The 15145-nt window shown below is 39.5% G+C and overlaps 1 protein-coding gene across 1 annotated transcript in view; it reads left to right on the top strand.

Annotated features, from left to right (window-relative positions):
• LOC122558738 (dynein axonemal heavy chain 5-like) overlaps positions 1–15145 on the top strand; it is a 269744-nt gene that overhangs the window by 106878 nt on the left and 147721 nt on the right. Inside the window, exons 29-33 of the mRNA XM_087996146.1 lie at positions 599–839; positions 5736–5935; positions 9436–9589; positions 13332–13495; positions 14047–14203. Of these exons, the coding sequence (XP_087852272.1) occupies positions 599–839; positions 5736–5935; positions 9436–9589; positions 13332–13495; positions 14047–14203 (916 nt within the window). The remainder of the gene's footprint in view (positions 1–598; positions 840–5735; positions 5936–9435; positions 9590–13331; positions 13496–14046; positions 14204–15145) is intronic.

The raw sequence follows: 15145 nt of genomic DNA, 5'->3' as shown, positions 1-15145 counted from the left end.
GCATGTTTCAGTTGCTAAGTCATTACTGTTCAGCTTGGTTGGTAACAATCAAGTAACAATTTGGTCACTTAGTTTGTTGCCTGTCTTCCTTATTGATTGACTTGGAAGGGGGAATTGAACAGGGTGAGTAATAACCAGCCAATGCACTATTTTCAAAAAATATAATTTACAATTTAAGAAAAACAGTGTTATTCTATGCTCAGAAAGGTGATAAATGAAAAATAATCTATTTTCTTCATACCAACAACTCGGCAATGAAAAAAACACAGAAATTGCTGGGAAAGCTCAGCAGTGCTAGCCACATCAGTGGAGCAAAAGTTAAATCAATGTTTCAGGTCCAGTGACCCTTCATCAGAATGAGAAGTAGCTGAGATGGGTCACTAACCCAAACATTGACTCTGCTTTCTCTCCATAGATGCTGCCAGACCTGCTGAGTTTCTCCTGTAATTTCTATGTCTGTTTCAGATTTCCAGAAGCTTTTAGTTTTATTTTTGTAATTAATAAATTTGAAAGACTAATTTCTATCTTCGCTGTGTCTGAAGTGCAGTTTATCTTTGAACAATTACAGTTTAATTGTATCTGAACTATTACATTTCAGATGCCGTAAATTACCTCGAGGTTTGAAGGAATGGCCAGCCTATCTTGATTTAAAGCAGACCATTGATGACTTCAGTGAAAGTTGTCCCTTGTTGGAGATGATGTCTAACAAGGCCATGATGGCTCGTCATTGGCAACGCATTGCCCAAGTTACAGATCATGACTTTGATATTGACAGTGAAACATTTAAATTGTCCAATATAATGGAAGCCCCATTGTTAAAGTACAAAGAGGAGATTGAGGTGAGTTTTGATTTGTATAGCTATTAGAATTTGTAATGTTAACTATATATTGAATTGTTTAAAATAGGGAAGAATGCTGGAACATCATTTATCACTTAAACCCATCTATATTATTTTCATTCAAAAAAAAAACTTATTTCAAGAATAATAGTGTAATGGAACTTTCAGCAGGAGCTGGCAATGGTGAAGGAGGGCACCGAATGGGGCATCTGGAGCAGTTGTGCTGGGACATTCAGCGGGAGATGGTGATGGTGAGGGAGGACACTGTGTGGGCAGCTGGAGGAGTCAAACAGAACCTCCCAAAAGGACAGAATGCCATTAGCATAAGGCGACCAGATGGAGAGAAGGAACAGAGAGAGAGACATGGGATTTCCTGAATCAAATGTAAACCACAGACTTAGTTCCATATAAATACCATGTCTTCCTTGTTTAACCTTAATTTACCCTCATCTTTGTAATAGTCTGATGCCAGTGGAGCAAAGAATCCCTGCTTTGTGATCTTTCCACTGTCTGTGTGATTACATCTCATTTTACATTTCTGCGCAGTCAGCAGGACTTCACAGGCATCAAGTCACAACAGCTGAAATTGAAAGGCCGGCTAAATGAGATTGGTTATTGGAGGAGTTGAACCTGGCAAGGTGAATGAGGGAAGCTGAAATGTCTGAGGCTGGAGGAAATTGTAACTTTAGGCCAAAGTCAGGAAAAGGCTCCCCATGGTGTTACAGAGGAAAGAAGTGGCTGGATGTTCTGGCTATCAATGAGTAGGAGGCTGGTCAGATTTGGGGGAGGACCAGAAACACCCAACAGTTGAAGATGGAATGAGGATGCACAACTGGGTGGCTTCAACACAAGTGTGAAGGTAGTATTTTTGATGGAACCTCTGTGTGGGGAAGCCTGTCAGGAAATACTGCAAAGTAGTACAGAAAGTCAAAGAAGTCTGTAGCAGATTTTTGAGGTACTGACAAGGGTTATCTTGGGGCAACAGTAGCCTGACACAGCGATAGCAGAGCTTTTATGAGTACAAGCAGCTGAATGGAGGAACTTGGTCTCTGATTCGATGGCTTTGAGTGGGATACCCCAATAGCTTAATGCAGGGATTGGAACTCACCGATCATGATGACATGGCACTCCCCCCTTTATATCCTCAATCATGCATTTCATAGTGTGAGGTCTCTGGTGGTTCATCATCCAATTGATACTCTAATGAAAGTATGGACGTTTAGAATAGCTCTGGCATTAGAGTTGAATATTTTTAGAGACATTAGGGTGTCGTAATATATATGGTGACTGCGACACATTACACTGTTGCCAGATGGAACTCACACGTCTTTGACCTCCTTCTATGTGCTCAAAGTGTATTGGCCTGTAAAGCCCCTTCGAACTGATTGTTTAACAGACAATCAGTCTATTTGATTACCCACTCTCACCATCACTATTCTTGAAGGCTCATGCCAGCCATCACCAACTGGATGGCATCATGCTTTGCTAGACCATCATGTGTTATATGTAGCAGAGTTCACTTAGTGTAATCCTGGGAGCTGCCCTCATCAGGGTAAAGGGTAGCATACTCAACAGATTTCTGACTTCAGCAGTAAACTTTTATCTTTAACCAAGAACATCCACAGATATTTATGACCACCGTCAAATTTGTGAGTGGTTTATGTTAGCTAAAGCAGGGAAGCTACTTTAGCCCAGTATGTGATCTCTCATTTCTAGGAGACTTCAGACGTCTTTGCAATATATTTGCAATACTTGACCCCAGTAGTAATGGGACGAAGCATATACTCATAGTCATGGAAGCCTTCACCAACTTCATAAAGACCATACTCAAATGTGACCAAAGGGCCTCAGTTATAGCCAAAACGCTGGCACATGACTGGTTTGTCTGTTTCAGTATTCCATATTGAATTCACCATGATCAGGGACATACCTTTAGTGGGAAGATTCCACAGGTGTATGGCATTACCAAAAACTGAATCACTCCAAATCATCCAGAGGGTAATATACAATGGCAACAATTCAAGCGTCTTCTGCATGATTGTCTGCACACCTTGCCTCCTGAGAGTAAATGAAAGTGGCACTGTCTCCGTGTCATAGCGCATGGTAATGTTTCACCAATTCTAATACTATGGAGACATGGGTTTAGGTGGGATTTGAATTCAGTCAATAAATCTGGAATTTAAAGCTAATCTCAGTGATGTGGACCATAGCAACAACCTTCAAATGTTTGCCTTTAAGAGAAGGAAATCTGCCATCCTTACCCGATCTGACCCACTTGTAACTCCAGAGCCACAGCAATGTGTTTGACACTGAGCTGCCCTCTGGAATGGCCCAGCCATATAACTCAAAGACAGTTAGGACTAGGCTAATAATACTGGCTCTCCCAAAAACATCATCATCCCATGATAGAATAAAGGAACATTTATTTCTCAAAAGTCTCCAGCTTTACAGCTCCCTCTTTACTTTGACCTTCCTCTTGTTTAAGCAACACTTGTTTGGTACTTCTAATATGTCTGTTTGGATTTAATACTCATATTTGTTTAATAATGCCTCTTGAATTATTGCCTATACTAGAAGCTTAATATTCCATCACCATTAAAAAAGTACACCTGGTTGACTAAGAATCTTTGATGGCATATACTTAGTAGGTCATCTTAAGCAAGCTATTATTTTGGATATAAATTTGCTTGCTGAGTTGGAAGGCTCATTTTCAGATGTTTCATCACCATACTAGGTAACATCATCAGTGAGCCTCCAGTGAAGCACTGGTGTTTGTGACCCGCTTTCTGTTAGGTATTTAGGTTTCCTTGGGTTGACAACATCATTTCCTGTGGTGATGTCATTTCTTGCAGTGATGTCATTTCCCATCCTTTTTCTCAGTGTCGTAAATAGAAAGCGGGTCACTAACACCGAGGGCTCACTGATGATGTTACCTAGAATGGTGACGAAACATCTGAAAATGAACCTTTCAGCTCAACGAGCAAGCTTACATCCAAAACCTCAACCTGGGCATCAAATCTTCTCAAAGCTCACAAAGCTATTAATTGATTAGTTATAAATAAAAATTTTACAGTAAAACAAAAAACTGTCGATGCTAAAAATCTGGACAAGAAATTAGAGGACCTGATATATTAATTCTATTTTCTCTCCACAGATTCTACCAGACCTGCTGAGTTTCTCAAGCAATTTCTGCTTTGATTATAATAAAATTATGTAGAAGTTAACCAGAAAAGAACAGTTGAATTGCTGTTTAACTGTGTGATTTGAATTAGAAAATGTTTCACAAAACGTTAGCAGCTGAATCAACTTCCACAGCTAAGAATCATCTGACAGTTGGGAGACGTTGTCTAAAATGTAGTCCCCTAATGGGAAGTGTTTAATTATTACACCATCTTTTTCAATGATTGTTATGTATTGACCCAATTTATTTATGCTGTGTGCCACTTTCCTGAGGCCAGATTTTAGTGAAAGTAAAGTGATGTAAATTGACAGATCTTCGCCTCAATGCCATTAGGTTGAAAGCACAAAACAAAGTTTTAGCATCTTTAATTCTGTCTTAAATATTCCTATTGTTCAATTAAAAGCAATCCTTGTGTCTTAACTTCAGGTTAGACCAGTAGTGCTCAATATTTAACAGATGATAATGTGATCTGAAATGTGTAATAGCAATGAACAACATGTCATGACAATTGGTGATCCATGTACAAATTGAGTACTTTTTTTTTCTTTTGCGCCACTCAAAGTATATACATCGCCAACACAAAATCTGTCACGAACCAGTGCCAATGGGCAATGTTTTGAAGTGCATTTTTTAAAAAATGCTTTAAAAATTTCTTGGAATATTTGAGTGGCAGCTTGATGCTTTAAAACTAACATATTTAAAATTAAGTTTATCAGAAAAAAAACATTTTTTAATCATTGTGTCAATCCAACACTTGTGCATTATCTGAATTTCAATACCTTTACAAAAAGAAATGTTTGCTATTCATATTGGAGTACAGTAATCAGTTCATCAGTAATTTAAAAGAATTACATTCAAAATGTTTGAAAAATGCCTATTTATATCCTTGTACCCAAAAGAGCCAATTTAATGTTGACATCCTCCTTGAAGGCCTTTACTTGAGGCCAGTGTGAATTTCATCTTGAGGGAGTAGCCAGTTTTGTGAATTGAGTTTGTTTCCAATACAATCTTTTTCAATTTGATGCAGAAGATCATGGAGCTTAGTCTGTGCTCGATATTGGTTATGATTTTGGGCAAATTAACTGATCAGAAGCTGTACACCATGCATTCTGACTCTCACTCCTCCAATGTTTCAGTTGGTAGACTGACAACATTTTTGTGATTTGAGACTATATGTAATCTGCATCACTTTATAGAAACCTGATGAAAATACTGAGTAAAGTTATAATTGAAGCACTCTTTGCCCAGCTAACCTTAAATCCCAAAATATGACCAAGAGGCTGCATTTAAAACATCAAAGTTAAAAATCACACAACACCAGGTCATAGTCAAACAGGTTTATTTGGAAGTACTGGCTTTCAGAACACTGATGAAGGAGCAGTGCTCTGAAAGCAAGTACTTCCAAATAAACCTGTTGGACTATAACCTGGTGTTGTGTGATTTATAACTTTGTCCATCCCAATCCAACACTGGCACATCCACATCATTAAAACATCAAGTTTACTTCTCCCACTTTCTGATTCTCATCAGTTCTCTACTTTTTTCTCATGATTTACTTCCTTGAAATAACACATCATCTTGTCTAACTGTCGTTTTACATAAGCAAAATATTGAGTCTCTGGTGCGTTTATTTTATGGCTAGCCAGTTTCATTACAAATCTGAGACATGACAAAGATTTGAAAATACATTTCTGATGACCATTTTTGGACATTAGGATATTTGCATCAGCGCTGTAAAGGAGAGAGATATTGAGCAGAAACTGAAGCAAGTCTTAGTGGAGTGGGATAATCGATACTTTACATTTGCTAACTTCAAAACACGTGGTGAACTCCTTCTCCGTGGCGACAACATTTCTGAGATCATCACTTCTGCTGAAGATAGTTTGATGGTTCTTGGTTCTCTGCTGAACAATAGGTGAGACTTCATTATGTGCACAATTACTAATTTAATGGTTTCGTCCACTTTGTGCTATTTTAAAAATGCTGATGAAGCCCAAAACAAGGAAATTAGGTAGGAATAAAAGATATTTTTCTTTGATATGGTACTGATTGGTCTTAGGCTGTTTAATCTTTCAGTTGTTCTTAACTTTGTGTACCTTTTCATTTCTATCAAATTTCAGCTCATTTTAATTATTGGTTTACTATAATTAGAGAATGCATTAAAAGAACCCTAAATGTTTTGAGTGATACATACTTATCCATTTTGTAATAAAAATAGCATAGATTATGTTACAGCAGTGATATCAATGGTCTAGTAATCCAGAGACCCTGGGTCATGCTCTGGGGCATGGGTGCAAACCCAATCATGGTGGAATTTGAATTCAATTTTTAAATCTGAGGAACGAAATTATATTCAGTGATGGTGACCAGGATAATTATCATTGATTGTTATAAAAACCATCTCATTGACTGATGTTATTTGGAAGGGAAATCTGTTGTCTTTACCTAGTTTGGTCTACAAATGACATGGTTGCCTTTCACATCAACTCCCCCTCCCACTCTGCTAAGGACATGCAGGTCCTGGGCCTCCTCCATCACCACTCCCTCACCACCTGACGCCTGGAGGAAGAATGCCTCATCTTCTGCCTCGGGACCCTCCAACCCCATGGCATCAATGTGGATTTCACCAGTTTCCTCATTTCCCCTCCCCCCACCTTATCTCAGTTCCAACCATCCAGCTCAGCACCGTCCTCATGACCTGTCCCATCTGTCCATCTTCCTTCCCACTTATCTGCACCACCCTCCCCTCTGACATATCATCTTTAGCCCCACCTCCATCCACCTATTGCACTCTCATCTACCTTCCCCCCAGCCCCACCCCCCTCCCATTTATCTCTCCACTTCCTAGGCTCCCAGTTTTGTTCCTGATGAAGGGCTTTTGCCTGAAACGCCGATTCTCCTGCTCCTCGGATGCTATCTGACCTGCTGTGCTTTTCCAGCACCACACTCTTGACTCTAATCTCCAGCATCTACAGTCCTTACTTTTGCCTAATTAATTTTAACAAAATGGTCTAGCAAACCCATTCATTTCAAACTGGGAATAGAAATGGACAACAAATGCTGACCTTAGCTGTGACACCTTACATCCTATGAAAGAATCAAAGAAAAGCCATCTTCTTTGGAATATCAAGTAACTAGTTAACAGAAGAACTGCTTGGATGGTTTAATCTGAAAGTTGTTTTGTATTTTTAATTTAATGATAATATGTTTTATAAAATGAAGAAATCGAGATTGTGAATCAGGTTTCCAAATAACCAAATTTGAGAAGAGTAAAAGGGAAAGTGAGGTGATTTGAGATTTAGTATGCACAGCTTCTATCTTAAGAATCTAGATTAGATCAGGTAATGAATATTGAGGGAGCTGAATAGCTTCACAGTTTTAGGAAAAGCCGAGTTAGAACTTATATGAAAAAAATTATCGTCACTGCACTACTTCATGGCAGAGTTTGTGTTGGTGATACATGTGCTTTAGAAACTGCAAAATGATACATTAGGTGTGAAAACTGTCAAGATCCTGTTTGAAATATTCTTAAGTTGTTAAAATATTGACATAAGAAATACAATCAGAAGTGGTTCATTTATCCTGTCAATGCTTCTCATTTAATATTATAGCTCAAATTCCATCTCAATCCATCAACTCACATAATCCTTTCTCCATATGTCTTAATATAGGAGGAATGGTTAGTAAGTTTGCATAAAATTGGTGGTATAGTTGACAGTGAAAGAGGTTACCTCAGCGTACAACAGGACCTCGATCAGATGGGCGAAGGAGTGGCAAATGGAGTTTAATTTAGATAAATGGGATGTGTTGCATTTTGGTAGGGCAAATCAGGGCAGGACTTGTACACTTAATGATAAGGTCCTGGGGAGGGTTGCCGAACAAAGAGAGTGCAGATTCATAGTTCCTCGAAAGTGGAGTCACAGGTAGATAGGAAAGTGAAGAATGTCAGTGTGTTGAGTACAGGAGTTAGTTGTCATGTTGTAGCTGTACAGGACATTGGTTAGGCCACTTTTGAAATATTGCATTCAGTTCTGGTCTCCCTGCTATAGGGAAGATGTTGTGAAACTTGAAAGGGTGCAGAAAAGATTTACAAAGGATGATGCCAGGCTTACAGGGTTTGAGCTATACCAAGAGACTGAGGAGGTTGGCACTATTTTTTTCTTGATCATGAGAGTACCTAATGGAGGATTATAAAATCATGAATGGCATGGACAGGATGTATAGACCAAATCTTTTTCCCAGGGTAGGGGAGGCCAAAACTAGGGGGCATAGATTTAAGGTGAGAGGGGAAAAATATAAAATGGACCTAAAAGGCAACTTTTTCATACAGAAGATGTGTGTATAGAATGAGCTGCCAGGTTCAGGCTGGTACAATTACAACATTTAAAAGGCATCTGGAAGGGTATATGAATAGGAAGGGTTTAGAGGGATATGGGCCAGGTGCTGGCAAATGGAACTAGATTAATTTAGGATATCTGGTCAATATGGGCATGTTGAACTGAAGGGTCTGTTTCCATGCTGTCCAACTCTATGACTCTCCGTCTATCAATCTCAATCTTGAATAGATTCAACAACTGAGCATGCATGGTCCTCTCTATAGAGAATTCCAAATATCTACAATTCTTTGAAAACATTTCTCCTCACCTTGGACTGAAATGTCTATTATTCTGAAATCATGATCTTTTGTTCTAAATCCTCCAATGGGGAATTTGAAGTCTGTATGAAATTACATTTGACAAATTATCTATTAAAAAGTAAGCATCAAAATATTCAGTTCAAAAGATAAAATTGCTGCGATTAATGTTGTCCCTAAAATCCAAATTTACATTCTGTGCCATAACGAATTTAAGTGATTGAATAATTTGATTAAAACAGCAATGAATTAAGGCATATTGTCAAAATTGCAATGAGAAATTTACTTATGGTAAGGTGCTGTATGAATACAAAGATTATGATTTCATGAGTATCATTACATTTTATTTTTTAAGTAGTGCATGCAAAATTAGTTTTGTCACATTTATGAATTAGCAGTGCTAAAACCTAGATCAAATTTCCTGTGTGTCATTAACAATTGCTAAAATAAATATATTGCGAGACAAATAGATATAAAACTTACATCACTTAACAGTGATGTGTAAAGTTAAGAGTGTGGTGCTGGAAAAGCACAGTGGGTCAGGTAGCATCCGAGGAGCGGGAGAATCAATGTTTCGGGTATAAGCCCTTCATCAGGATCATCCAGCATCTGCAGTCCTCACTTTCACTAGTTAATGTGTAGATGTCAAGCTTATGTATCCATCATTCCCAATGCATTGCTCAAATTTACATTAGCAGTTTCACTATAAAGTTCAATAAAACAATAAATTAATACAGTTTGTCAAAGTGAGTTCATCTGATATACCTGATTTCCTCTCTCAGGTACAATGTTCCATTCAGAGCACACATTCAAAAGTGGGTACACAAACTATCATCCACCACGGATATAATTGAGAGCTGGCTGGTTGTACAAAACCTATGGATATATCTGGAAGCGGTGTTTGTGGGTGGAGACATTGCCAAGCAACTTCCAAAGGTCAGCTATAATTTACCTACAATAAAATTCTCGCCTGGAAATGCATGAACGTAACAAAGTTTTCGATTGATGGGAAATTTTCTTTTTTAATATCAAGTCTTAAGAAAACAAGTGAGGACATAGGCTAATGGAATGCGTGTGTTAATGCTTAGTGTCAAGTGTAGGGGTATATCTGCTCAGGCTGCTGGCCCTCTTACTGTGAACACTGACTACTTCAAGCAGGAAAGTGGAAGGAGAAATTGCTGAATAGCATAGAAGAGTGAATTGGAGAGAAATCCCATATCTCTCAGATACTTCTTTTTTGTTATGTAGGGGAAGCACGGTGACCCAGTGGTTAGCACTACCGCCTCACAGTGCCAGGGACCTGGGTTCAATTCCAGCCTCAGGTGACTGTCTGTGTGGAGTTTGCATGTTCTCCCAGCATTTGCATGGGTTTCCTCTGGGTACTCTGGTTTCCTCCCACAATCCAAAGATGTGCAAGTTAGGTAGCTTGGCCATGCTAAATTGTCCACAGTGTTCAAGGATGTGTAGGTTGGGTGCATTAGTCTGGGGTTAAATGTAAGGGAATCGACCTGGGTCGGCTACTCTTTAGAGGGCCAGTGTGGACTTGTTGGGCCAAAGGGTCTGTTTCCACACTATAGGAATTCTAATTAATTACAAGGACAGTAGCAGCAGAATGTGGAAAAGTGCATGCTTACCTATAAGGTGTTGATTGATGCAGGTTTTATGTCTTAAACAACAATACCTCACTCATATTAGCTTATTAGTGCAGAAGTGTTTCATTCTCTGGAGAAATTAACATATAATTATGAGGTCCATATTCATACCTCACCACTACTGGTATTTAAAGAGTTCATGAAAAGTTGGTTGGTGATTGATTCTTTTTCTGGTTATTGATTTGATCCTGTAAGTGTTTGGTGTTTTTAATGGTTGATTAAAGTTGCAGAAGTCAATAGGGAATGGTGTGCCAGGTGCTGAAGAATCTTTTGCTAACATCAAAGGTTCCTCACAAGCTAGTTCCTCTAATACATGGGTGCAGTAATAGGCCTTTCCAATGAAATATACCCTAACTTGGAGGTGGGGGGTGAGGGGGAGGGGTGGGGGGGGGGGAGCAGGCTGCTGGAGGAGGAAGTTGTTACTTGGAGCAGGTGGCCATGCCTACAAAGGACGTTCAGGCATTAGTTTTCCTTCCTGAATGTCAGTGACGAACAAGATGTTAGAACATTTGAACATCAATAAGGAAGGAAGTATTCTGAAACAGTTTACAAGTATAAAACTGTCACTTTGAGAGCCAGGTTCTTAACGAAAGTGTGAATATTAAGAATTCTTTTGTACCTGTCTTCCATATGATGTTGCCTGTCAAGTGCTCTCATATAGTGCTAACAGTGATCACAGAGTGAAAAGCTATTCACTTTCAGTGGAAGGGGGACTAGATAGTCTTGGAGGATGACCTCCAGTAACTCTGAACCAGGAAGGTCTGGCTGCACACTACACTTTCTTGACATGAATGACTGTAATCTGGCCTGGCTGCCTGACAGGCAATAGAGTGGCAATGCTCCTTTCCTGAGAGATTCACCCTCTATGGATCCACTCTCCTGGGACTGTAACATTAATAATTCTAGTCATTTATTGGAGGACAGTTTGCTTAGCCACTGTGGCACTCTGCAAGCTTGTTTGCACACTATAATCTTCGAGGAGAAAGTGAGGTCTGCAGATGCTGGAGATCAAAGTTGAAACTTTACTGCTGGAACAGCACAGCAGGTCAGGCAGCATCCAGGGAACAGGAGATTCGACGTTTCGGGCACAGGCCCTTCCTCAGGATTCCTGAGGAAGGGCCTGTGCCCGAAACGTCGAATCTCCTGTTCCCTGGATGCTGCCTGACCTGCTGTGCTGTTCCAGCAATAAAGTTTCAACTGCACACTATAATCGCCAGTCACTGTGGATTTGCAGGGCAGCATGTCAGATGTTGGGTGGTTGTTACTTGTGCTGCAGTGGAAACTCTGACCAACCCTCTGACCAGCTGCATCAGGGTTTGAACCAATGCTGTGTTATAAGAGTTGACCAATATCCTGGAAAATATGGGCCAAAAACTCTGTACAAAATTCCTCCAAGCTCCTTAATACTGACTATAGGTTTCTGATAGGTTTCCAAAGTGATAGATGTCTTACTGTGCATGACCATCAACTTCCTTCTGTAGGGTTCTACATCTGAGTCCTCACATGAGCTTTCTGCAGCAGAACCATACGCAGTCACAGCTTCTGGTGTGCTGGCACCTGTGCCATCTTTATCTATAGTCTACCTGGCTGAAGGCCATTTGTGCCCAGTGTCTAACCTCATGGAAATCTCCCCTTCTAGGATAACCCCTGAATTACACTAGGTGTTATCTGGACTGGTGAATTTGAGTGTGATATTGAGTGATGATGCATTTTCAGCATTCTCTTCTGTTGAAAGGGGAAATGCAATGGTTTGGTGTGTGTGGAGTGAGGGGAGGGGTTTTGGAGGTGCACACTGGCACAATCCGCAGCCAGTAAATCAGACAGCATGGGATGATTGGCAGGAGCAATATGAAAAGATGAACACTATCATCTTGATTTCAGATCCACCGTTGGACCCAGTCTTAACAATGGACATCATAATAATAGTTATTTCCTCCATGAAATTTAGGGTACATAGTTGCACCTGCCCCCTCTAGTTAGGTCCTTCTGCAGCCTGTTGCTTGAAGCTTATCCTGTAAGAGACAGGGAAGGGTTCCAATGCGTGTTGTGAAAATTGTGTGGATGGTGTGGTTATAATGCCTGAATAATTGGTCATATGTGAGCATGCTGTGGGACATGAGTGTGAGGTGTGTGTGGATATGGTGAAACATGAATGTCAAGGTTGCAGACTGAGTGACCAAGATTGTTGGCAGATTAGTGATGGGGGTGTGGTAAGTGAACAGTGTGTAAGGCTAATGGTGCTATAAGGATATGACCCTTAAAGACTCAGTCTTTGACTTTGACAATTCACATGAGATCATTGAATTTCTTGCAGCACCACAATCAGGTCCTTGAGACTTGACTCCTGCCATTAAGATTCTCTGCTCTCTGAACATAAGAATGAAAGGATTCCAATCCGCTTGTAGATAGATGACACCTCTTCTCCTACAATTGCCTCCAACAAAGCTTGCACAATAGTGCCCATGTACTTGAGGGCTTGTGCTTTCCCATGTTGTGTCATTCTTCAAAATTTTCCAGATCCGAATCATTTCTTGCCTGTCTGCTCCTGCAACATTGCACCACTGCTTCAAGACCTGTTAGTACTGGCTGGATGCTGAAGTTGTTGAAATTGACATATAGCCCAAACTGGTGTGATGTCTGCATCACGATGTCTGCATCACGATCAACAAGCATGTGTTATTCGAGTGTTGCCTGCATATTAGGAATCTTGTTACTTGTAGTTATACAGCTAGGGAAGAATTCTTTCATCATAAACACAAGTTTCTCTGTTCCAGATTTAGGTAAGCTGCTTGAAATGTGATATTTTCTATTTTTTGTGAGACCTGCTCATTCACCCAAACAACAAAGTTAGAATTTACAACTCATAATGAAAGTAAAATTAAAAACTAAGCATATATAAGGCAAGAGTTTGAATAGATTGTAAAGTTAAATCAGTACAAGGAACAGAATTGTACATGATGGATTTTCAGTGTTTAAGTGTTACCTTTATATAAAAATAAACTATTAAATCTTCCATGTCACAACAGGAAGCAAAGAGGTTTTCCAATATAGATAAGTCCTGGATGAAGATAATGAGCCGAGCCCATGAAATCCCTAATGTGGTTCAATGCTGTACAGGAGATGAAGCTATGGTCCAGCTGTTACCACATCTCTTGGAACAACTTGAAATGTGTCAGAAATCATTAACTGGGTAAATGCTGTAATGGTGGAAAATAGTGTTAATTTTGAGATTACTACGTATAACTGTGATAAAAAATTTGAGGTATTTAGTTTGGGACTTTGAGCACATTAAAGTAAACAGCCAGACTACAAAGAACAGAGGAGTCACAGCCTGTCTCTGTTTGTCAAGCAAGTGAGAATGTCTTCAATCCTCTGCACTTCTTCTCTCTCCCTTTCATTACTGATTTTTGGATAGATCTTCAAATAACTGAAATGGGCAAGCTGGGTCAAAGGGCATCCTTCCCTGCTGTGAGATTCTATATTTCCAGGTTCTTACCATATTATTTTACCTCAGGCCTCTGCCAAACAATGCTGATGTTTGATGGGATATAAGCAGGTTTTCCTAGAGCCTTGTATATTCTTGTCTGATTTGGATTATGGTTCTTTCTTGTTATAGAATTTCAAATTATCTATTTGTTTATTTTTCCCATTGAGGAATGGGAAGTATTTAGCATGCTCAAACCAAAACTTAGTTTTAGTGACACCTTTGTCCCTTTCTTTCCTGTTGCTATTAAATATCAGGTATCTGGAAAAGAAGCGCATGATGTTCCCAAGGTTCTTTTTTGTATCAGACCCTACTCTCCTGGAAATTCTGGGACAAGCTTCCGATTCGCATACGATACAAGCTCATTTGCTTAATATCTTTGACAATATTAAATTGGTACTATTCCACGAGAAGGTGAGTTTGAATTGTTTATATAACTAATATAAGAAAATATTCCTTCTGGGTCTTTTACTATGAAGTTAACTCCATCTAACAAAACAGCACCATTGCAAGACATGTGGAGATGGGGGGTGTTTGGATTCTTGTAGGTACCCAAGGTATCGAATTAGCACTGGCACAATAAACAAATTACTTCCTTCTGGCATTTGTATGATTCTGACATAATATTTAACTAAAAATAATAACATTTAAAACTTTTGATTCATTTCACTTTGCTATTTCCACTTTACTATTCATCCTATTCTGGATGGAGAGAGAAATTCAAGGTAATTGGCATAAAGAGCCAGTGGAGACCTGATGCGAAACCTCTTTATGCAGTGAGTGGCTAGGATTTGGAATGCACGGCCTGGTAGGAGTCACGTGCAGATTTGATAGTAGCTCAAGAAGTGAATTGGATAAATACTTCAATGACAAAAACATTTCAGATGTTGGGTAAATAGTTGGGGAATCGGCCTAACTGGATGGCTCTTTGAATGATTTGATGCAATCAGTAAGCTGAATAGCCTCCTTTGGTGCTGTACTCTTCTCTGATTATAGCAGTATCTTTCGCAACACAGAAGAGTCGTTGGCCTTGAGTGTAACAGTTGGTGGTATCTACAGCCTGGCAATGTCTATGGAATAACTGTGGACATTACAGAAAATATTTGTTTCACCTTGGCACTTATGGTGCACTCATTCCCACCATAAATATAGGCTTTGTCAGGGTTGAAGCCTCTTTCTTCCCCATATAAGGCCAATAGCATAATCTGACCATTATCAGAAATGCACAACATAGGAAAGTTACCCTATTTCTATTTCTCATTGGAGCCATCATAGGATTAGAGCTGTATGCTAAAAAATAGAATGAATCTTAGCTGGGCATCTAAACTCCCCTTTGCATTCGTCCCCCTTTTTTCA

Source organism: Chiloscyllium plagiosum, unplaced genomic scaffold, assembly GCF_037043375.1.
Source record: "Chiloscyllium plagiosum isolate Xiang-an unplaced genomic scaffold, Cpla_swu_hap1 HiC_scaffold_17, whole genome shotgun sequence".
Classification (NCBI taxonomy): Eukaryota; Metazoa; Chordata; class Chondrichthyes; order Orectolobiformes; family Hemiscylliidae; genus Chiloscyllium; species Chiloscyllium plagiosum.
This window is presented reverse-complemented; position numbering and strand designations above follow the sequence as displayed.